This window comes from Bufo bufo, chromosome 7 (genome assembly GCF_905171765.1).
Source record: "Bufo bufo chromosome 7, aBufBuf1.1, whole genome shotgun sequence".
Lineage (NCBI taxonomy): Eukaryota > Metazoa > Chordata > Amphibia > Anura > Bufonidae > Bufo > Bufo bufo.
In genome coordinates, this window is record NC_053395.1 from 19,924,384 (window position 1) to 19,945,910 (window position 21,527).

The 21,527-nt window shown below is 40.4% G+C and overlaps 1 protein-coding gene across 2 annotated transcripts in view; it reads right to left on the reverse strand.

Annotated features, from left to right (window-relative positions):
- Positions 1–21,527, reverse strand: part of LOC121008139 (regulator of G-protein signaling 11-like) — a 123,076-nt gene that overhangs the window by 5,679 nt on the left and 95,870 nt on the right. For both annotated transcript variants that reach the window (XM_040440500.1, XM_040440499.1), the window contains exon 17: positions 21,072–21,198. In XM_040440500.1, the coding sequence (XP_040296434.1) occupies positions 21,072–21,198 (127 nt within the window). The remainder of the gene's footprint in view (positions 1–21,071; positions 21,199–21,527) is intronic.

Sequence of the window (21,527 nt, forward strand, 5' to 3'; positions counted from 1 at the left end):
TTCTACTATGTGCAAGAATATAACTACTATAATACCGCTCCTATGTACAAGGATATAACTACTATAATACTGCTCCTATGTATAAGAATATAACTACTATAATACTGCCTCCTATGTATAAGAATATAACTACTATAATACTGCTCCTATGTGCAAGAATATAACTACTATAATACCGCTCCCATGTACAAGAATATAACTACTATAATACTGCTCCTATGTACAGGTATATACTACTATAATACTGCTCCTATGTACAAGAATATAACTACTATAATACTGCCTCCTATGTACAAGAATATAACTACTATAATACTGCCACCTATGTATAAGAATATAACTACTATAATACTGCTCCTTTGTACAAGAATATAACTACTATAATACTGCTCCTATGTACAAGAATATAACTACTATAATACTGCTCCTATGTACAAGAATATAACTACTATAATACCGCCTCCTATGTACAAGAATATAACTACTATAATACTGCTCCTATGTACAAGAATATAACTACAATAATACTACCCCTATGTACAAGAATATAACTACTATAATACTGCTCCTATGTACAAGAATATAACTACTATAATACTGCTCCTATGTACAAGAATATAACTACTATAATACTGCTCCTATGTACAAGAATATAACTACTATAATACTGTCTCCTATGTACAAGAATATAACTACTATAATACTGCCTCCTATGTACAAGAATATAACTACTATAATACTGCTATTATGTACAGGAATATAACTACTATAATACTGCCTCCTATGTACAAGAATATAACTACTATAATACTGCTTCTATGTACAAGAATATAACTACTATAATACTGCCTCCTATGTACAGGAATATAACTACTATAATACTGCCTCCAATGTACAGGAATATAACTACTATAATACTGCTCCTATGTACAGGAATATAACTACTATAATACTGCTCCTATGGACAAGAATGTAACTACTATAATACTGCCTCCTATCTACAAGAATATAACTACTATAATACTGCTCCTATGTACAAGAATATAACTACTATAATACTGCTCCTATGTACAAGAATATAACTACTATAATACTGCTCCTATGTACAAGAATATAACTACTATAATACTGCCCCCTATGTACAAGAATATAACTACTATAATACTGCTCCTATGTACAAGAATATAACTACTATAATACTGCTCCTATGTACAAGAATATCACTACTATAATACTGCCTCCTATGTACAAGAATATAACTACTATAATACTGCATCCTATGTACAAGAATATAACTACTATTATACTGCCTCCTATATACAAGAATATAACTACTATAATACTGCTCCTATGTACAAGAATATAACTACTATAATACTGCTCCTATGTACAAGAATATAACTACTATAATACTGCCTCCTGTGTACAGGAATATAACTACTATAATACTGCCTCCTATGTACAAGAATATAACTACTATAATACTGCTCCTATGTACAAGAATATAACTACTATAATACTGCTCCTATGTACAAGAATATAACTACTATAATACTGCTCCTATGTACAAGAATATAACTACTATAATACTGCTCCTATGTACAAGAATATAACTACTATAATACTGCCCCCTATGTACAAGAATATAACTACTATAATACTGCTCCTATGTACAAGAATATAACTACTATAATACTGCTCCTATGTACAAGAATATCACTACTATAATACTGCCTCCTATGTACAAGAATATAACTACTATAATACTGCATCCTATGTACAAGAATATAACTACTATTATACTGCCTCCTATATACAAGAATATAACTACTATAATACTGCTCCTATGTACAAGAATATAACTACTATAATACTGCTCCTATGTACAAGAATATAACTACTATAATACTGCTCCTATGTACAAGAATATAACTACTATAATACTGCTCCTATGTACAAGAATATAACTACTATAATACTGCTCCTATGTACAAGAATATAACTACTATAATACTGCCCCCTATGTACAAGAATATAACTACTATAATACTGCTCCTATGTACAAGAATATAACTACTATAATACTGCTCCTATGTACAAGAATATCACTACTATAATACTGCCTCCTATGTACAAGAATATAACTACTATAATACTGCATCCTATGTACAAGAATATAACTACTATTATACTGCCTCCTATATACAAGAATATAACTACTATAATACTGCTCCTATGTACAAGAATATAACTACTATAATACTGCCTCCTATGTACAAGAATATAACTACTATAATACTGCCTCCTATGTACAAGAATATAACTACTATAATACTGCTCCTATGTACAAGAATATAACTACTATAATACTGCTCCTATGTACAAGAATATAACTACTATAATACTGCTCCTATGTACAAGAATATAACTACTATAATACTGCTCCTATGTACAAAAATATAACTACTATAATACTGCTCCTATGTACAAGAATATAACTACTATAATACTGCTCCTATGTACAAGAATATAACTACTATAATACTGCTCTTATGTACAAGAATATCACTACTATAATACTGCCTCCTATGTACAAGAATATAACTACTATAATACTGCATCCTATGTACAAGAATATAACTACTATAATACTGCATCCTATGTACAAGAATATAACTACTATAATACTGCCTCCTATATACAAGAATATAACTACTATAATACTGCTCCTATGTACAAGAATATAACTACTATAATACTGCTCCTATGTACAAGAATATAACTACTATAATACTGCAAAAATCAAAAGGTAAAGCATAGAGGTCAGATCAATATATATCTGCGCTCTGGATCATCTGGGGTATATGCAAAATTCTGAAAGAATAATCCTAAAACATAACATTTATTAGTTAATGCTGATAAAATCCTAATTAGTGTGTGCAAGAAAACTGTATACAGGGATAAGCATGGAGGTGAACCGCTAGATGGAGTGGTCCATAGTCATCCCGGTATCAGAAACAAAAATAATTAAAGTGCACGGCGGCACTATGGTGGTAACCAGTGTGTCCTACCGGTACCCAGGGAAGGTCGTCAGATGCTCCACCACACGATATTGTAGCAGTTGTTCATCCGGTATGGATGGTCGGATGAATAACAGGGTATGAGAAAATTCAAGTCAGACAAATGCATGTAGGGTCCCTAGGGTGATCCCTATAGCTGTCTAAACACCAACCCTGATGCTATAGATATGGTAGCAGCCTGACCACAGGGCACTCGTCCTTGAAAGGACGACCCCGTCCGGAACCTGTCCCTGTTCTAGAATACTAAATGTCCCTAAATATGCATAGGCAAATCCCTACATGCACGTTTCGCTGCCAGGACATGGGGCAGTTCATCAGGGGAGATGGTAAGAAATCAGGCAAGTCAAACCTAGATAAAGTGATCAAGCCTGCAGACCAAAATGACACGATCAGTCATATGGTCATGAGGTGCACGAAGATATTCGGCCCCTGCGTGGGCTACCTCATCGGTAGGAGGTTAAGGAAAGATGCAGTATACAGATGAGAGTGACTGAATATGGGACGCCAACTGACCTGGTGTACCCTCCTTGTTTAAATACAGCTCGATTCCCGCAGCTGCCGTCGGTAATTGAGGCCAATGAACGCGCTTACCTGCCTGCACGTAAGCGCGGCGCATGCGCTCATCACAGAATGGAAACGAGGCCTGCAGCGCACAGAGAGTGCCTGATACAGAGCGCACTCCTGCGCATGCGCGAACTCACGTTGATATCGCGAGATCGCGGACGCTGTACAATACAGCAAAAGAGATAAGAGGCAATTCAGGTATCGATTGCTCTTGAATATTCAGCAGAATACAATCGGTCGGACAAACGGGAGTACGGCTGAATATTGTAAACCACAATCGGTTCTAATTTATAGATATTTGTGGCCATTTATCCTGTGTGGGATAGGTACAGCTCAGGGATAGAGAAACAATCAAAAAAGCAGGTCAAAATAGGTGATCATTGAAAGTAGATTAATATTTCATGCAGGGTCTTGGTCAGTGTTGATTACTGACCCAGAAACTGAATGTACAGAATTATGATACTTAGGGGTAAAGTCCAAAACATGTTCACACTCAAAATAGGTGTACATAATGTAAAACTGATGTCAGAAAGGTGACAGTTAATACAACAAGGTACATAGATCATTACTGACGGTGATAGGCCAACATGTATTCTTTCTACAAGAAGCAACTATAATTCAGCTGCTCGTTTAGGCCGTTTGGTGCGACAGTCTTCAAAAGAAATATCCACCGTGACTCACGTTGTAAAAGAATCTTGTCCCAATCACCCCCTCGTTTGGGGGGACTGACAGCTTCAATACCCATGACTCTGATGGCCTTGGGATTACCTTGGTGTAAATCGCAGACATGACGGGCCACTGGGGTATCACGGCTCTTAGCAATATCCAGGAGATGTTCTCCTATGCGTCTGCGCAGTTCGCGCTTAGTCTTACCAATGTATTCTTTTTGGCAAATACATGTAATTTTATATATTACACCAGCAGTTCTGCATGAGATGAAGTCTTTAATGTCAAAACTACGTTGGAGATTGGTGCTGTGGAAAGTTTTTCCTTGGTCAATATTGCTGCAGGCCACGCAACCACTGCATCTGAAGCATCCCACAGGACGACGGCTCAGCCACATACTAGGTCTAACTGGTGGTGCAAGATGACTATGCACCAATAAGTCCTTAAGACTTTGGCCTCTTCTGAACGTCACCTGTGGGTGTTCATGCAGTACTTCTCGGACATCTGGATCCATGAGTAAGATGGGCCAGTGTCGTGCAAGAATCTCTCTAGATTCCTTTGCAGAGCCGTCAAAAGTAGTAATAAATCTCACTTTCCTGTCACCCTCCTGTCTGGTCTTAGGAGTAAGTAAGGTCTCTCTGGGGGTGTTAGCCGCTCTCTGAAAGGCCCCTCTCAGTACCTTGTCAGGGTAACCCCTGGCCCTAAACCTTTGACGAAGGTCTGCTGCCTGACGCAAGAACTCTTCCTCATCAGAACAGCGTAAGCGCAGGTATTGTCCATAGGGAATACCTCTCTTTAATGGCAGGGGATGGCTACTCTGCCAATGCAGGACTGAGTTGGTGGCCGTGGTCTTACGGAAAACAGTTGTAGAAAGTTCACCTCCAGGTTTCTTGGAGATGCGGACATCCAAAAAAGGAAGGGAACAGTCATTGGCCTCATAGGTAAAACGGAGACCTATGGTATTGTCATTAAGAAAGTCCACAAACTTTTTAAATTCCAGGGTGCCCGCATTCCAGACTATAAGGATGTCATCGATGTACCGGGCCCATATGGTAATGGGCCCGGTCATCGGTTCACCCTCTCCAAAAAAACGACGGTGGCCTCCAACCAGCCCAGGAGCAGATTGGCATACGACGGCGCACAGGAGCAACCCATGGCCGTACCCCTGAGCTGGTGGTAGAGGCGACCGTCAAAAGTGATGAAGTTATGCGTCAGCAAGAATCTAAGCAGCTGTAAGACAAAGGCATTGTGCGCCTTAAACTGCTGTCCCCGCATGCTGAGATAATAGCTGACCGCCAACAAACCAGCTTCATGTGGTATGGAGGAGTATAATGCCTCCACATCGACACTGGCTAGCAGGGCATGATCCTCAATGCATATTCCTTCCACCCGTTTTAAAAGGTCCATTGTATCGCGGGTGTAAGAAGGAAGTGCAACAACAAATGGCATTAAAATTTGGTCAATGTACACCCCAATATTTTGTCCAATGCTCACAATCCCGGCCACGATTGGTCTCCCCTTGAGTGGTCTGAGGCCTTTATGGACCTTGGGGAGACTATAAAACGTAGCCACTATCGGGTGCCGGGGGTACATAAAATCCAGTTCATCTTGTGAGATGAGATTCAAAGCTCTTCCTGCCAAGAGGATCTCTCTTAGTTCAAGTAAGTATGGTGCTGTCGGGTTAGATGTTAACAACTGATAGCTATTTTTATCTTTAAGGATATTTTGACACATGGATTGGTAATCTGGGCGATTCATGATCACCGTATTCCCACCTTTATCCGAAGGTTTAATAATTATATCCTTATCCTCTTTCAAGGACCTGATAGCCCGATGTTCCTCAGATGAACAATTATTGTAATGCGGGAAATGTTGCATAGCCATCATGTCAGCACTAACGAGCTGTAAAAAGACGTCCACACACGAAATATCACTGGCCGGCGGCATTTTACTGCTCTTATTACGCAAAGAAGTAAATGGGCCAGCACCCTGCAATGTGTGGGTGTCCTCTGTGAGGCTGTGCAACAATTCCACATCCCTTAGAATGTCAGTTGGGATGCCTAACAACTGACACTTTTTTTGTTCAGAGACCTTAAAATGTTTATGCCACCTGAGCTTTCGTATGAACAAGTGTAAGTCCTTAACCCATGTAAACATATCGTAATGGCGAGTGGGGACAAATGAAAGTCCTTTCGATAGAATCGCCATTTCGCTATGGGTGAGAATGCGGTCAGAGAGGTTAATCACTTCGGGCCCAATAGATCCCGGGTGTTGGGATGGTTCCTGAGTGGATAATTCACACCCTGTTCTAAAAAAAACAATTTTACCAGGGCCAGTGGAACCTCTCCCCCTCCCCCTTCCTTTCCCTTTTTTGTTGAAATTCTTTTGTTTATTTCGATTGGGATTACCACCTGGTTCTCTATCACTGTCTGAAACCTCAGTATCAGTGGTGGAGATCTCCGAGGTTACTTCTTTGGGGGCCGCCTCTCTTAAGACCAAATAGGCCTTATTCTCCTTAAATTCGGCTAGATCCTTGTTGAACTGCCGATGTTTACGTTCACGCAAGTAATATTGATATTTCTCAACGGTGACTTGGAGTTGTTTCTCCTTGTTGAGAAAATCAGGATCACTTGCGAAGGTTTTGGTGACTTCAACTTGGATGTTAAGTTTATCAGTAAGACTGGTTAGATTAAGTCTTTCTTCCTCCAGGAGGAGTGTCATCAATTGAAGTGAACTTTTTGTGGCCAGTTGTTCCCAGCGGGTGGTGAATCCGGGGCTCTGTTGTTTCTGCACAGGGGTGACAGAAATACGGAGTCCCCGCGGTACAATGCCCTGTTTGATGTAGTTATCAAGGCTCTGTACCTCCCACCAGCTGGCCAAATGTTCCTTATAAAGTCGATTCAACTCTTTAAAAGCGACTTTAAAGGATGGTACACTCTTTTTCTGCTGATATGATCTATCAGAAAAGACCTCTTTGGCCTCCTCAAACCATGTTTCCGTATTGATTCCACTATCCAAAAAACCTGCCATATCAAATTGCAGTTGAAGCAAAAATCAAAAGGTAAAGCATAGAGGTCAGATCAATATATATCTGCGCTCTGGATCATCTGGGGTATATGCAAAATTCTGAAAGAATAATCCTAAAACATAACTCAGTCCTGCATTGGCAGAGTAGCCATCCCCTGCCATTAAAGAGAGGTATTCCCTATGGACAATACCTGCGCTTACGCTGTTCTGATGAGGAAGAGTTCTTGCGTCAGGCAGCAGACCTTCGTCAAAGGTTTAGGGCCAGGGGTTACCCTGACAAGGTACTGAGAGGGGCCTTTCAGAGAGCGGCTAACACCCCCAGAGAGACCTTACTTACTCCTAAGACCAGACAGGAGGGTGACAGGAAAGTGAGATTTATTACTACTTTTGACGGCTCTGCAAAGGAATCTAGAGAGATTCTTGCACGACACTGGCCCATCTTACTCATGGATCCAGATGTCCGAGAAGTACTGCATGAACACCCACAGGTGACGTTCAGAAGAGGCCAAAGTCTTAAGGACTTATTGGTGCATAGTCATCTTGCACCACCAGTTAGACCTAGTATGTGGCTGAGCCGTCGTCCTGTGGGATGCTTCAGATGCAGTGGTTGCGTGGCCTGCAGCAATATTGACCAAGGAAAAACTTTCCACAGCACCAATCTCCAACGTAGTTTTGACATTAAAGACTTCATCTCATGCAGAACTGCTGGTGTAATATATAAAATTACATGTATTTGCCAAAAAGAATACATTGGTAAGACTAAGCGCGAACTGCGCAGACGCATAGGAGAACATCTCCTGGATATTGCTAAGAGCCGTGATACCCCAGTGGCCCGTCATGTCTGCGATTTACACCAAGGTAATCCCAAGGCCATCAGAGTCATGGGTATTGAAGCTGTCAGTCCCCCCAAACGAGGGGGTGATTGGGACAAGATTCTTTTACAACGTGAGTCACGGTGGATATTTCTTTTGAAGACTGTCGCACCAAACGGCCTAAACGAGCAGCTGAATTATAGTTGCTTCTTGTAGAAAGAATACATGTTGGCCTATCACCGTCAGTAATGATCTATGTACCTTGTTGTATTAACTGTCACCTTTCTGACATCAGTTTTACATTATGTACACCTATTTTGAGTGTGAACATGTTTTGGACTTTACCCCTAAGTATCATAATTCTGTACATTCAGTTTCTGGGTCAGTAATCAACACTGACCAAGACCCTGCATGAAATATTAATCTACTTTCAATGATCACCTATTTTGACCTGCTTTTTTGATTGTTTCTCTATCCCTGAGCTGTACCTATCCCACACAGGATAAATGGCCACAAATATCTATAAATTAGAACCGATTGTGGTTTACAATATTCAGCCGTACTCCCGTTTGTCCGACCGATTGTATTCTGCTGAATATTCAAGAGCAATCGATACCTGAATTGCCTCTTATCTCTTTTGCTGTATTGTACAGCGTCCGCGATCTCGCGATATCAACGTGAGTTCGCGCATGCGCAGGAGTGCGCTCTGTATCAGGCACTCTCTGTGCGCTGCAGGCCTCGTTTCCATTCTGTGATGAGCGCATGCGCCGCGCTTACGTGCAGGCAGGTAAGCGCGTTCATTGGCCTCAATTACCGACGGCAGCTGCGGGAATCGAGCTGTATTTAAACAAGGAGGGTACACCAGGTCAGTTGGCGTCCCATATTCAGTCACTCTCATCTGTATACTGCATCTTTCCTTAACCTCCTACCGATGAGGTAGCCCACGCAGGGGCCGAATATCTTCGTGCACCTCATGACCATATGACTGATCGTGTCATTTTGGTCTGCAGGCTTGATCACTTTATCTAGGTTTGACTTGCCTGATTTCTTACCATCTCCCCTGATGAACTGCCCCATGTCCTGGCAGCGAAACGTGCATGTAGGGATTTGCCTATGCATATTTAGGGACATTTAGTATTCTAGAACAGGGACAGGTTCCGGACGGGGTCGTCCTTTCAAGGACGAGTGCCCTGTGGTCAGGCTGCTACCATATCTATAGCATCAGGGTTGGTGTTTAGACAGCTATAGGGATCACCCTAGGGACCCTACATGCATTTGTCTGACTTGAATTTTCTCATACCCTGTTATTCATCCGACCATCCATACCGGATGAACAACTGCTACAATATCGTGTGGTGGAGCATCTGACGACCTTCCCTGGGTACCGGTAGGACACACTGGTTACCACCATAGTGCCGCCGTGCACTTTAATTATTTTTGTTTCTGATACCGGGATGACTATGGACCACTCCATCTAGCGGTTCACCTCCATGCTTATCCCTGTATACAGTTTTCCATCACACACTAATTAGGATTTTATCAGCATTAACTAATAAATGTTATGTTTTAGGACTACTATAATACTGCCCCTATGTACAAGAATATAACTACTATAATACTGCTCCTATGTACAAGAATATAACTACTATAATACTGCTCTTATGTACAAGAATATAACTACTATAATACTGCTCCTATGTACAAGAATATAACTACTATAATACTGCCTCCTATATACAAGAATATAACTACTATAATACTGCTCCTATGTACAAGAATATAACTACTATAATACTGCTCCTATGTACAAGAATATAACTACTATAATACTGCCTCCTATGTACAAGACTATAACTACTATAATACTGCTCCTATGTACAGGAATATAACTACTATAATACTGCTCTTATGTACAAGAATATAACTACTATAATACTGCTCCTATGTACAAGAATATAACTACTATAATACTGATCCTATATACAAGGATATAACTACTATAATACTGCTCCTATGTACAAGAATATAACTACTATAATACTGCTCCTATGTACAAGAATATAACTACTATAATACTGCTCCTATGTACAAGGATATTACTATAATACTGCTCCTATGTACAAGAATATAACTACTATAATACTGATCCTATATACAAGGATATAACTACTATAATACTGCTCCTATGTACAAGGATATAACTACTATAATACTGCCTCCTATGTACAAGAATATAACTACTATAATACTGCTCCTATGTACAAGAATAGAACTACTATAATACTGCTCCAATGTATAGGAATATAACTACTATAATACTGTCATCTATGTACAGGAATATAACTGCTATAATACTGCTCCTATGTACAAGAATATAACTACTATAATACTTCTCCTATGTACAAGAATATAACTACTATAATACTGTTCCTATGTACAAGAATATAACTACTATAATACTGCTCCTATGTACAAGAATATACCTACTATAATACGGCCTCCTATGTACAAGAATATAACTACTATAATACTACTCCTATGTATAAGAATATAACTACTATAATACTGCTCCTATGTACAAGAATATAACTACTATAATACTGCTTCTATGTATAAGAATATAACTACTATAATACTGCCTCCTATGTACAAGAATATAACTACTATAATACTACTCCTATGTACAAGAATATAACTACTATAAAACTGCTCCTATGTACAAGAATATACCTACTATAATACGGCCTATTATGTACAAGAATATAACTACTATATACTACTCCTATGTATAAGAATATAACTACTATAATACTGCTCCTATGTACAAGAATATAACTACTATAATACTGCTCCTATGTACAAGAATATAACTACTATAATACAGCTCCTATGTACAAGAATATAACTACTATAATACTGCTCCTATGTACAAGAATATAACTACTATAATACTGCTCCTATGTACAAGAATATAACTACTATAATACTGCTCCTATGTACATGAATATAACTACTATAATACTGCCTCCTATGTACAAGAATATAACTACTATAATACTGCTCCCATGTACAAGAATATATCTACTATAATACTGCTTCTATGTACAAGAATATAACTACTATAATACTACTCCTATGTACAAGAATATAACTACTATAATACTGCTCCTATGTACAAAAATTTAACTACTATAATACTGCTCCTATGTACAAGGATATAACTACTATAATACTGCTCCTATGTACAAGAATATAACTACTATAATACTGCTCCTATGTACAAGAATATAACTACTATAATACTGCTCCTGTGTACAAGAATATAACTACTATAATACTGCTCCTATGTACAGGAATATATCTACTATAATACTGCCTCCTATGTACAATAATATAACTACTATAATACTGCTCCTATATACAAGAATATAACTACTATAATACTGCCTCCTATGTACAAGAATATAACTACTATAATACTGCTCCTATGTACAAGAATATAACTACTATAATACTGCCCCCTATGTATAAGAATATAACTACTATAATACTGCTCCTATGTACAAGAATATAATTACTATAATACTGCTCCTATGTATAAGAATATAACTACTATAATACTGCCTCCTATGTACAAGAATATAACTACTATAATACTGCTCCTATGTACATAGATATAACTGCTATAATACTGCTCCTATGTACAAGAATATAACTACTATAATACTGCTCCTATGTACAAGAATATAACTACTATAATACTGCTCCTATGTACAAGAATATAACTACTATAATACTGCTCCTATGTACAAGAATATATCTACTATAATACTGCTTCTATGTACAAGAATATAACTACTATAATACTGCCTTCTATGTACAAGAATATAACTACTATAATACTGCTCCTATGTACAAGAATATAACTACTATAATACTACTCCTATGTACAAGAATATAACTACTATAATACTGCTCCTATGTACAAAAATTTAACTACTATAATACTGCTCCTATGTACAAGGATATAACTACTATAATACTGCTCCTATGTACAAGAATATAACTACTATAATACTGCTCCTATGTACAAGAATATAACTACTATAATACTGCTCCTGTGTACAAGAATATAACTACTATAATACTGCTCCTATGTACAGGAATATATCTACTATAATACTGCCTCCTATGTACAATAATATAACTACTATAATACTGCTCCTATATACAAGAATATAACTACTATAATACTGCCTCCTATGTACAAGAATATAACTACTATAATACTGCTCCTATGTACAAGAATATAACTACTATAATACTGCCCCCTATGTATAAGAATATAACTACTATAATACTGCTCCTATGTACAAGAATATAATTACTATAATACTGCTCCTATGTATAAGAATATAACTACTATAATACTGCCTCCTATGTACAAGAATATAACTACTATAATACTGCTCCTATGTACATAGATATAACTGCTATAATACTGCTCCTATGTACAAGAATATAACTACTATAATACTGCTCCTATGTACAAGAATATAACTACTATAATACTGCTCCTATGTACAAGAATATAACTACTATAATACTGCTCCTATGTACAAGAATATAACTACTATAATACTGCCTCCTATGTACAAGAATATAACTACTATAATACTGCCTCCTATGTACAATAATATAACTACTATAATACTGCTCCTATGTACAAGAATATATCTACTATAATACTGCCTCCTATGTACAAGAATATAACTACTATAATACTGCTCCTATGTACAATAATATAACTACTATAATACTGCCTCCTATGTACAAGAATATAACTACTATGGGGGCGGAGCCTGGCTGTGTAGCTGAATGGCTGCTAGTTTCTGAGCTCCTCAACCTTGCTGGTGTTTTAACCCCTATAATCAGCTTACAGCACCGCTCTAATGGGCAAAGTGGGTAAAGATAGATCCAAGGATCCAGCAGATCCCACTCCAGTTCGGTCCAGACAACCAGATATGGACCAATTTCTAAGAAAACAGCCGAAGCTCCGGTCGGCTGGGACACCTAAGATGGCTCCAGCTCAGCTATCTGACATGGAGGAGGATTCAGATGCCGGGAGTGTCTCTGATGCTTCTACCTGCAAATCGCGCAGACAGGGGAGATCCTTCACTAAAGCTGCACTTCTTGAAGTGCTTAATTCAGCACTAGCCCCTATAAAGAAGGATCTGTCTGAAATCAAGGAAGACCTGAGGAATATGGGGTGTCGGGTGTCTGACCTGGAGAGCACACAGGAAGCTGCTCTGCAGAGAGAGGAGAAGTCATACAATGTGATCCGATCCCACACCGACCTGCTAAATGAAGCTCTCCTAAGAATTGAGGATCAGGAGAATCGCAGCCGCAGGAAGAACCTGAGGATTCGAGGCCTCCCGGAATCGATTGCCAGTGAGGCGCTTGATAAAGTTGCTCGCGAAATATTCGCGAATATTCTGGGTGCCGAAAAATCGGATCGGATAATAATCGAGCGCATACATCGAGCGCTTAGGCCCAAACCGAAAGCTACAGATCCTCCTCGCGATGTAATTTGCGGCCTCCTCAGCTATGTCGATACAGCCGCACTGATGAGAGCCGGCAGAGAAGCGGAGCAGCTACAGCATGAAGGTACGCCAGTCCTGTTTTTCCAAGATTTGGCCCCATCCACACTGGCTAAAAGGCGTATTCTTCGCCCACTCCTGGACGCCCTTAAAGCTGCTGCCACTCCATTCAGATGGCTGTACCCTTTTGGCATTGCAGTCCTTAAAAACGGACGCCAAATCACTATCCGCTCGCCGACGGATCTACAGGCTAGCTGGTCCCAGCTTGGGTTAACCCCTATCAAGATACCCTCGTGGATGCCGGCGGATCTAGAAGACCCACCCTTACCGCCACCCCATGCGGGTGAATGGCGCTCCGTCCGCACAAGAAAAGGGCCCAAAACCAGGGCTGAAAGTTCTGCTCAAGCTCCGACCTGAATATAGGACGGTGAAGAGGTTCTCTGCGTTTTCTGTTCCAGTTCCACTCTAAGTATACGGGACTCTGTGTCTTATTGTCTGTTTACTGGTTAATAATGGATCCCTCTTCTTCCAGGCTTTTATGGTTATTACCATGGTCTGGTCATTTCCCACTCCCTGCTCTCACCTCAGTTTGCAGGGGTTAACCCGGCTTTACCTACGGGTCACCCTTCCCCTTTTGATGGTCAGTCATTGGCCCTCTTTAGCTCTGCGGGACCCCCCACCTGACAGACCCCGGCTGGTAGCCGTGATGAGAAAGGGTCGCCTCACAGTCAGGTGCTCAGTGGAGCTTCTGTTACAAGCTTTGTTTGCACTATTGTTTTGTTCATTAACCGTTTGTCTCCCCTCCTTCCCTCTTGTGTCGCACCCTCCCCATTGTAGTCGGATGTCATATAGAGTCTATGTAGATGCTGATTATTGTCTCTCACTTACAGAATGTCCTCCGTTGTGATATCCTCCCTGAACGCCCGGGGAATGAACGAGCCTTGCAAGCGGTCCCAAATCCTGGCCCTTTTACAAAGGGATAAAGTGTTTATAGCATTCTTCCAGGAAACCCACTTCAGAGTGGGTAAGACCCCCAAATTGCCCCCCAAAAGGTTTTCCCAATGGTTCCACAGCACGTATAGTTCGGCTAGCAGGGGTGTCAGCATAGCGATCCACAAACAGCTCCCCTTTAAGCATTCTGCCGTCTCCTCGGACCCTGAGGGTCGCTACCTGTTTGTTAAGGGCACTATCGCTGACACACCTGTTACCCTGGCAACTGTATATGCTCCCAATAGAGGGCAGGTTGCTTGGCTCGTTCAGACCCTTGGCTTGTTATCCACCTTTAAGGAAGGTGTGGTGATTCTAGGCGGCGACTTCAATGTCACCCTGGAGCCTTCCATAGATTCCTCAAATGGGAAGTCCGCCATTACACATGTACGCTTACGGCGCCTCAAACTCGCCTTGCATAGGCTTGGTGTAATAGATATTTGGCGCACCACAAACCCCTCTAGTAAGGATTACACCTTCTACTCAGCTGCTAAATCCTCCTACCATAGACTCGACTATCTATTCCTGTCTAAAACCCATGCTAATAGGGCTATCCGATCCCACATAGGGAACATCACCCTGTCTGACCATGCCCCGGTATTCCTGAGCGTTTCTCTGCAGGACCTCCCAAAGAGGGAATGGAATTGGCGTATTAATGACACCATTATCTCTGACCCCTCCCATGTCGCTAAATTGTCCTCTACCATAACAGAATTTTTCACACTTAACCCCCTAGGCCCGGACGCGCCCTCCCCCTCCATCACTTGGGAGACCCACAAGGCGGTTCTGAGAGGTGAGCTGATAGCTCTAGGGGCTCATATTAAAAAGCAGCGGAACCAAGCAGTGGCGGCCCTCCTCTCCCAGATACAGGCGCTAGAAATAACGCACAAAAACTCGCAGGCCCTTAGATGTGCCTCGGACCTGTCAGAGGCTCGCACAAAGCTTAAGAATTTGCTGAATGTCACGTCAGCCAAACTACTTTTACGTGCCAAATTTCGGTCATATGCCCATGGAGATAAGGGGAATAGGCTAATGTCCGCCTTAGTTAAAAAACAGAAAGCTGATTCCTTTATCGCAGCTGTAAAGGATGCCAAAGGTACGCTACATAAAAGCACCCCAGACATAGCAGATTCCTTCTGTGCCTTCTACAGGGACCTCTATAACTTAGAGCCACCAAACCAACTCTCGCCAGCCCAAATAGGGGAAGCGACTGAGAAGTTTCTCTCCTCCCTCCAGCTGCCTACTATCACCCCATCACAGTCGGCCCAGCTCCTATCCCCTATCACGGACTCTGAAATCAGCAAGGTCCTCTCCTCCATACCTTCCGGGAAAAGCCCAGGCCCTGACGGCTTTACCATCTCCTACTACAAAACCTTTAAGCACATCCTGATCCCACATTTTAACATCCTTTGTAATTACTTACTCCAAGGAGGTTCCCTCCCCCCACAATCGCTATCGGCCCATATCACAGTAATTCACAAAGAAAATAAGGACCCCCTAAACTGCGGGAGCTACCGCCCTATTTCGCTTTTGAACACTGATGTGAAATGGTGGGCTAAGATTTTGGCCCATCGGATCCAGTCGGTTCTCCCTGACATTATTAATAGGGAACAGGTGGGATTCGTCACTGGCAGACAGGGGAGTGAAAACACGGTCCGCGTCATACACTTAATCACGCATGCTCGGCGGAATTCTATACCGCTAGCCCTTCTCAGTACAGATGCAGAGAAGGCCTTTGACAGGATCAACTGGCATTTTATGTCTCGGGCACTGTCAAAATTTGGCCTTCCGGACCAGTTCATCCAGTCCATCTTCTCACTCTATTCGCTCCCCTCTGCCAGGATTCGGATCAATGGCACACTCTCTCCAACCTTCCCCATCACTAATGGGACGAGGCAAGGCTGCCCACTATCACCGGCCCTCTTTGTTATTGTTATGGAGACAATGCTGGCTAAAATTAGGCAAGATCCGGACATCCAAGGGATCACCTTGGGATCTCATACTCACTTGACAGCTGCCTTCGCAGACGATCTCTTAGTCATCACGTCCAATCCCACGACCTCATTTCCCAGGCTCCAAGCTCTTTTTGAGGAATATGGTTTGGTCTCTAATTTCAAGATCAATTATGGTAAGTCACAGGCCCTAAATATTTCCTGCTCAGCCACTTCCATAGAAATGATCAAACGCTCCACGGCATTTACGTGGGCCCCCAAGTCAATCCCATTTTTGGGCACCCATATATCAGCGAAACCAGAGGACCTTTACGAGCTTAATCAAGCCCCTTTACTTAGATCCATTAGAGCACACCTGCAATCCCTAAAACTCCCGTTCATTTCGTGGATTGGAAGGAAGAATTATATTAAAGCCTTCATTGTCCCTAGACTACTTTACTTCATTCAAACACTACCTATTTGGCTACCCCATTCCTTCTTTGTGGAGGTCCGCAGAATCTTCTCAGCATTTGTATGGTCGGGTAAGTCCCCCAGAATAGCGTACACCACCCTCACTCGGGAGAAAAGATTGGGAGGTTTCGGCCTGCCAGACATATACCTTTACTATAAAGCGTCAATGATAAGCAGAGCTCTAAGCCTCCTCTCCTGGCGCCCTCTCAGTCTTGCCTCCCAATTGGAGTGTGATATGCTCACCTATAAAGATAAACTGGTCTTATGGGGTTTGCGGAAAAGTACTGCTAATAACATTTATGCCTCGCCTCTGTGGAAGGGCTTACTGTTAGAGTGGTCCAAACTATATCAGGCCTCAGTCCTTAAGTTCCCTAGTATGAATATCCCCCTGCACCTGCTTCAGGCCCATATTCATCCCGCCACCACTGCACCATCAGGAATTTGGGCCCTACTATCTAGCTTAAGGTTACAAGATATTATATCTGAGTCTGGTGCTTTAAATTGGAGTGATGTTTTCGCTCTTCCAAAGGTCCAAAAGGCTTCCTTTTTGGCAGTTATGGCCTTTAAAAAGGACCTAAAGCTTATTGAAAAGGTCCCACGACCCACAAATGATCCCTCATGGATGGAGGGGAAGATTTCAGTAGGCCAACGCCCGCGGAAGCCTCTCTCCACACTATACAAGGAGCTGCTCTCCTCCGCCCCTCCAGATCTATGGTTTCTCTCAGCTTGGGAGAAGGAGTTATCCATAACTTTGTCAGAACCTGAGAAAGCTTTTATCCTCACACACTCGCACGGATTCAACCGTTGCATTAAGATACAAGCTAACTCCTACAAATTGCTCACGAGATGGTATAAAACACCAGAATATCTACATAAGATCAATTCTGATATCCCCGACCGTTGCTGGAGGTGCGGAGGAGATGTTGGTTCTCTTTCTCATATATGGTGGAGTTGTGAAAAGATCCGGCCTTTCTGGATAGAGATCGAAACTATTATAAATAAGACCTGTAAAAACCAGGTTAGAATAGACGCAAAACTCCTAATGTTATGGTGTCCTAATGACACGCTAACCCCCTCAAGGTCAAATCTACCGACTATGCTTATAACAGCAGCTCGCCTATTGATTCCATTGTTATGGAGAAATGATTCTCCTCCATCCCTCTTGATGTGGACCGAGAAGGTGGATCAGCTTTACCGGTTTGAGGAGCTTGCACACTGGGAGACTCACTCTAGAGCAAAGTTTATCAAAACATGGTCCCCTTGGAAGCATTATCGTAACTTCTAGATTCACACGAAGCATATGATAGACATCTATTACCCCCCCCCCCCCCCTTACCTCCTTTTCCCCCTCCCCTCTTCCCATGTCTTGTCTTTACTTTTCCGTATTAATTACTTTTATGCACATGTTAATGTGTTATTGAGTCATGTCGCCACTGCACTTGAATTGATGCGCTTAGTGAATAAGCATTTGTCCAGCTGCGCCTGGTATTTAAGTGATTGATTTGTCACATGACTATTTGCGTTTTCTTCAATAAAAAGAAATTTGATTAAGAATATAACTACTATAATACTGCCTCCTATGTACAATAATATAACTACTATAATACTGCTCCTATGTACAAGAATATAACTACTATAATACTGCTCCTATGTACAAGAATATAACTACTATAATACTGCCTCCTATGTACAAGAATATAACTACTATAATACTGTTCCTATGTACAAGAATATAACTACTATAATACTGCTCATATGTACAAGAATATAACTACTATAATACTGCTCCTATGTACAAGAATATAACTACTATAATACTGCTCCTATGTACAAGAATATAACTACTATAATACTGCTCCTATGTACAAGAATATAACTACTATAATACTGCCTCCTATGTACAAGAATATAACTACTATAATACTGCTCCTATGTACAAGAATATAACTACTATAATACTGCTCCTATGTACAAGAATATAACTACTATAATACTGCTCATATGTACAAGAATATAACTACTATAATACTGCCTCCTATGTACAAATATACAACTACTATAATACTGCTCCTATGTACAAGGATATAACTACTATAATACTGCTCCTATGTACAAGAATATAACTACTATAATACTGCTCATATGTACAAGAATATAACTACTATAATACTGCTCCTATGTACAGGAATATAACTACTATAATACTGCTCCTATGTACAAGAATATAACTACTATAATACTGCTCCTATGTACAAGAATATAACTACTATAATACTGCTCCTATGTACAAGAATATAACTACTATAATACTGCCCCCTATGTACAAGAATATAACTACTATAATACTGCCTCCTATGTACAGGAATATAACTACTATAATACTGCTCCTATGTACAAGAATATAACTACTATAATACTGCCTCCTATGTACAAGAATATAACTACTATAATACTGCTCCTATGTACAAGAATATAACTACTATAATACTGCTCCTATGTACAAGAATATAACTACTATAATACTGCCTCCTATGTACAAGAATATAACTACTATAATACTGCTCCTATGTACAAGAATATAACTGCTATAATACTGCTCCCTGTATACAAGAATATAACTACTATAATACTGCTCCTATGTACAAGAATATAGCTACTATAATACTGCCTCCTATGTACAAGAATATAACTACTATAATACTGCCTCCTATGTACAAGAATATAACTACTATAATACTGCTCCTATGTACAAGAATATAACTACTGTAATACTGCTCCTATGTATAAGAATATGACTACTATAATACTGCCTCCTATGTACAGGGATATAACTACTATAATACTGCTCCTATGTACAAGAATATAACTACTATAATACTGCCTCCTATGTACAAGAATATAACTACTATAATACTGCTCCTATGTACAAGAATATAACTACTATAATACTGCTCCTATGTACAAGAATATAACTACTATAATACTGCTCCTATGTACAAGAATATAACTACTATAATACTGCCCCTATGTACAAGAATATAACTACTATAATACTGCCTCCTATATACAAGAATATAACTGCTATAATACTGCCCCCTATGTACAAGAATATAACTACTATAATACTGCCTCCTATGTACAAGAATATAACTACTATAATACTGCTCCTATGTACAAGAATATAACTACTATAATACTGCCCCCTATGTACAAGAATATAACTACTATAATACTGCTCCTATGTACAAGAATATATCTACTATAATACTGCCTCCTATGTACAAGAATATAACTACTATAATACTGCTCCTATGTACAAGAATATAACTACTATAATACTGCTCCTATGTACAAGAATATAACTGCTATAATACTGCTCCTATGTACAAGAATATAACTGCTATAATACTGCCCCCATCATGACCTCAGTTAATTGTCTCTTTTTTCTCAGTTACAGAACAGATTGCAGTATATGACTGGTATGTAAACACTTCCATATACTGTACATCTGGACGGCCCTATATATGGACAATATTAAGAATTCCTGCTTCCCCGCTGAGTGGTACATTCCGTTCTATATTTTACTGTACACATAATGAGAAACTTATGTAACACAAAACTTTTCCAGAGTTTTTCTTTTATTCACCACGGCCCCCATAGACAAGCAGCCTGAAACTGTGACTACGCTAATTTATGGGGGCGGCTCTCTGATACCGTCGCATGAGCTGACAGGACATTGTAAAGGGGTGTTCAAAGCACATGACCCATAGCCAAAGAGAGCATTGTCCGTATCTCAGGTACTGTATGTTAGTAAATAGGAGTGTTCCTTTAATTGAAGAGAAAAAAAATCTGCTTCAGTGGAACAGCCCTTTAAGGGTGCTCCTTTAAGACCACTAGTATCAGCTACAAGGAAAACATCTCATTCAGTGGCACCTGGGACACGGCAGCCGGAGAACCGGACTTGCTTTCTCCATCTGTCTTTGGATCTTGATCTCCTGGTGGAAAGAGGAACACGGGGCTCGGGCTGGAGTGACGCTGCCGTCTCATAAAGGGGAATACGCTGCAATAATAACGACAGAGAGTAAGACAAGATGTCTCTGCAGCCTCCTGAGGAAAGCTCTATGTGCTATAGAGTAGACTGCCTCCCTACGCTGCATTACAGGGCATCTGTCAGCAGTTTTGTACCTATGACACTGGCTGACCTGTTACATGTGCGCTTGGCAGCTGACGGCACCTGTGTTGGTCCCATGTTCATATGTGCCCGCATTGCTGAGAAAAATAAAGTTTTAATATATGCAAATGAGTCTCTAGGTGCAACGGGGGCGTTACCATTACACCTAGAGGCTCCGCTCTCTCTGCAACTGCCAAGCCCTCTGCGATTGACAGGAC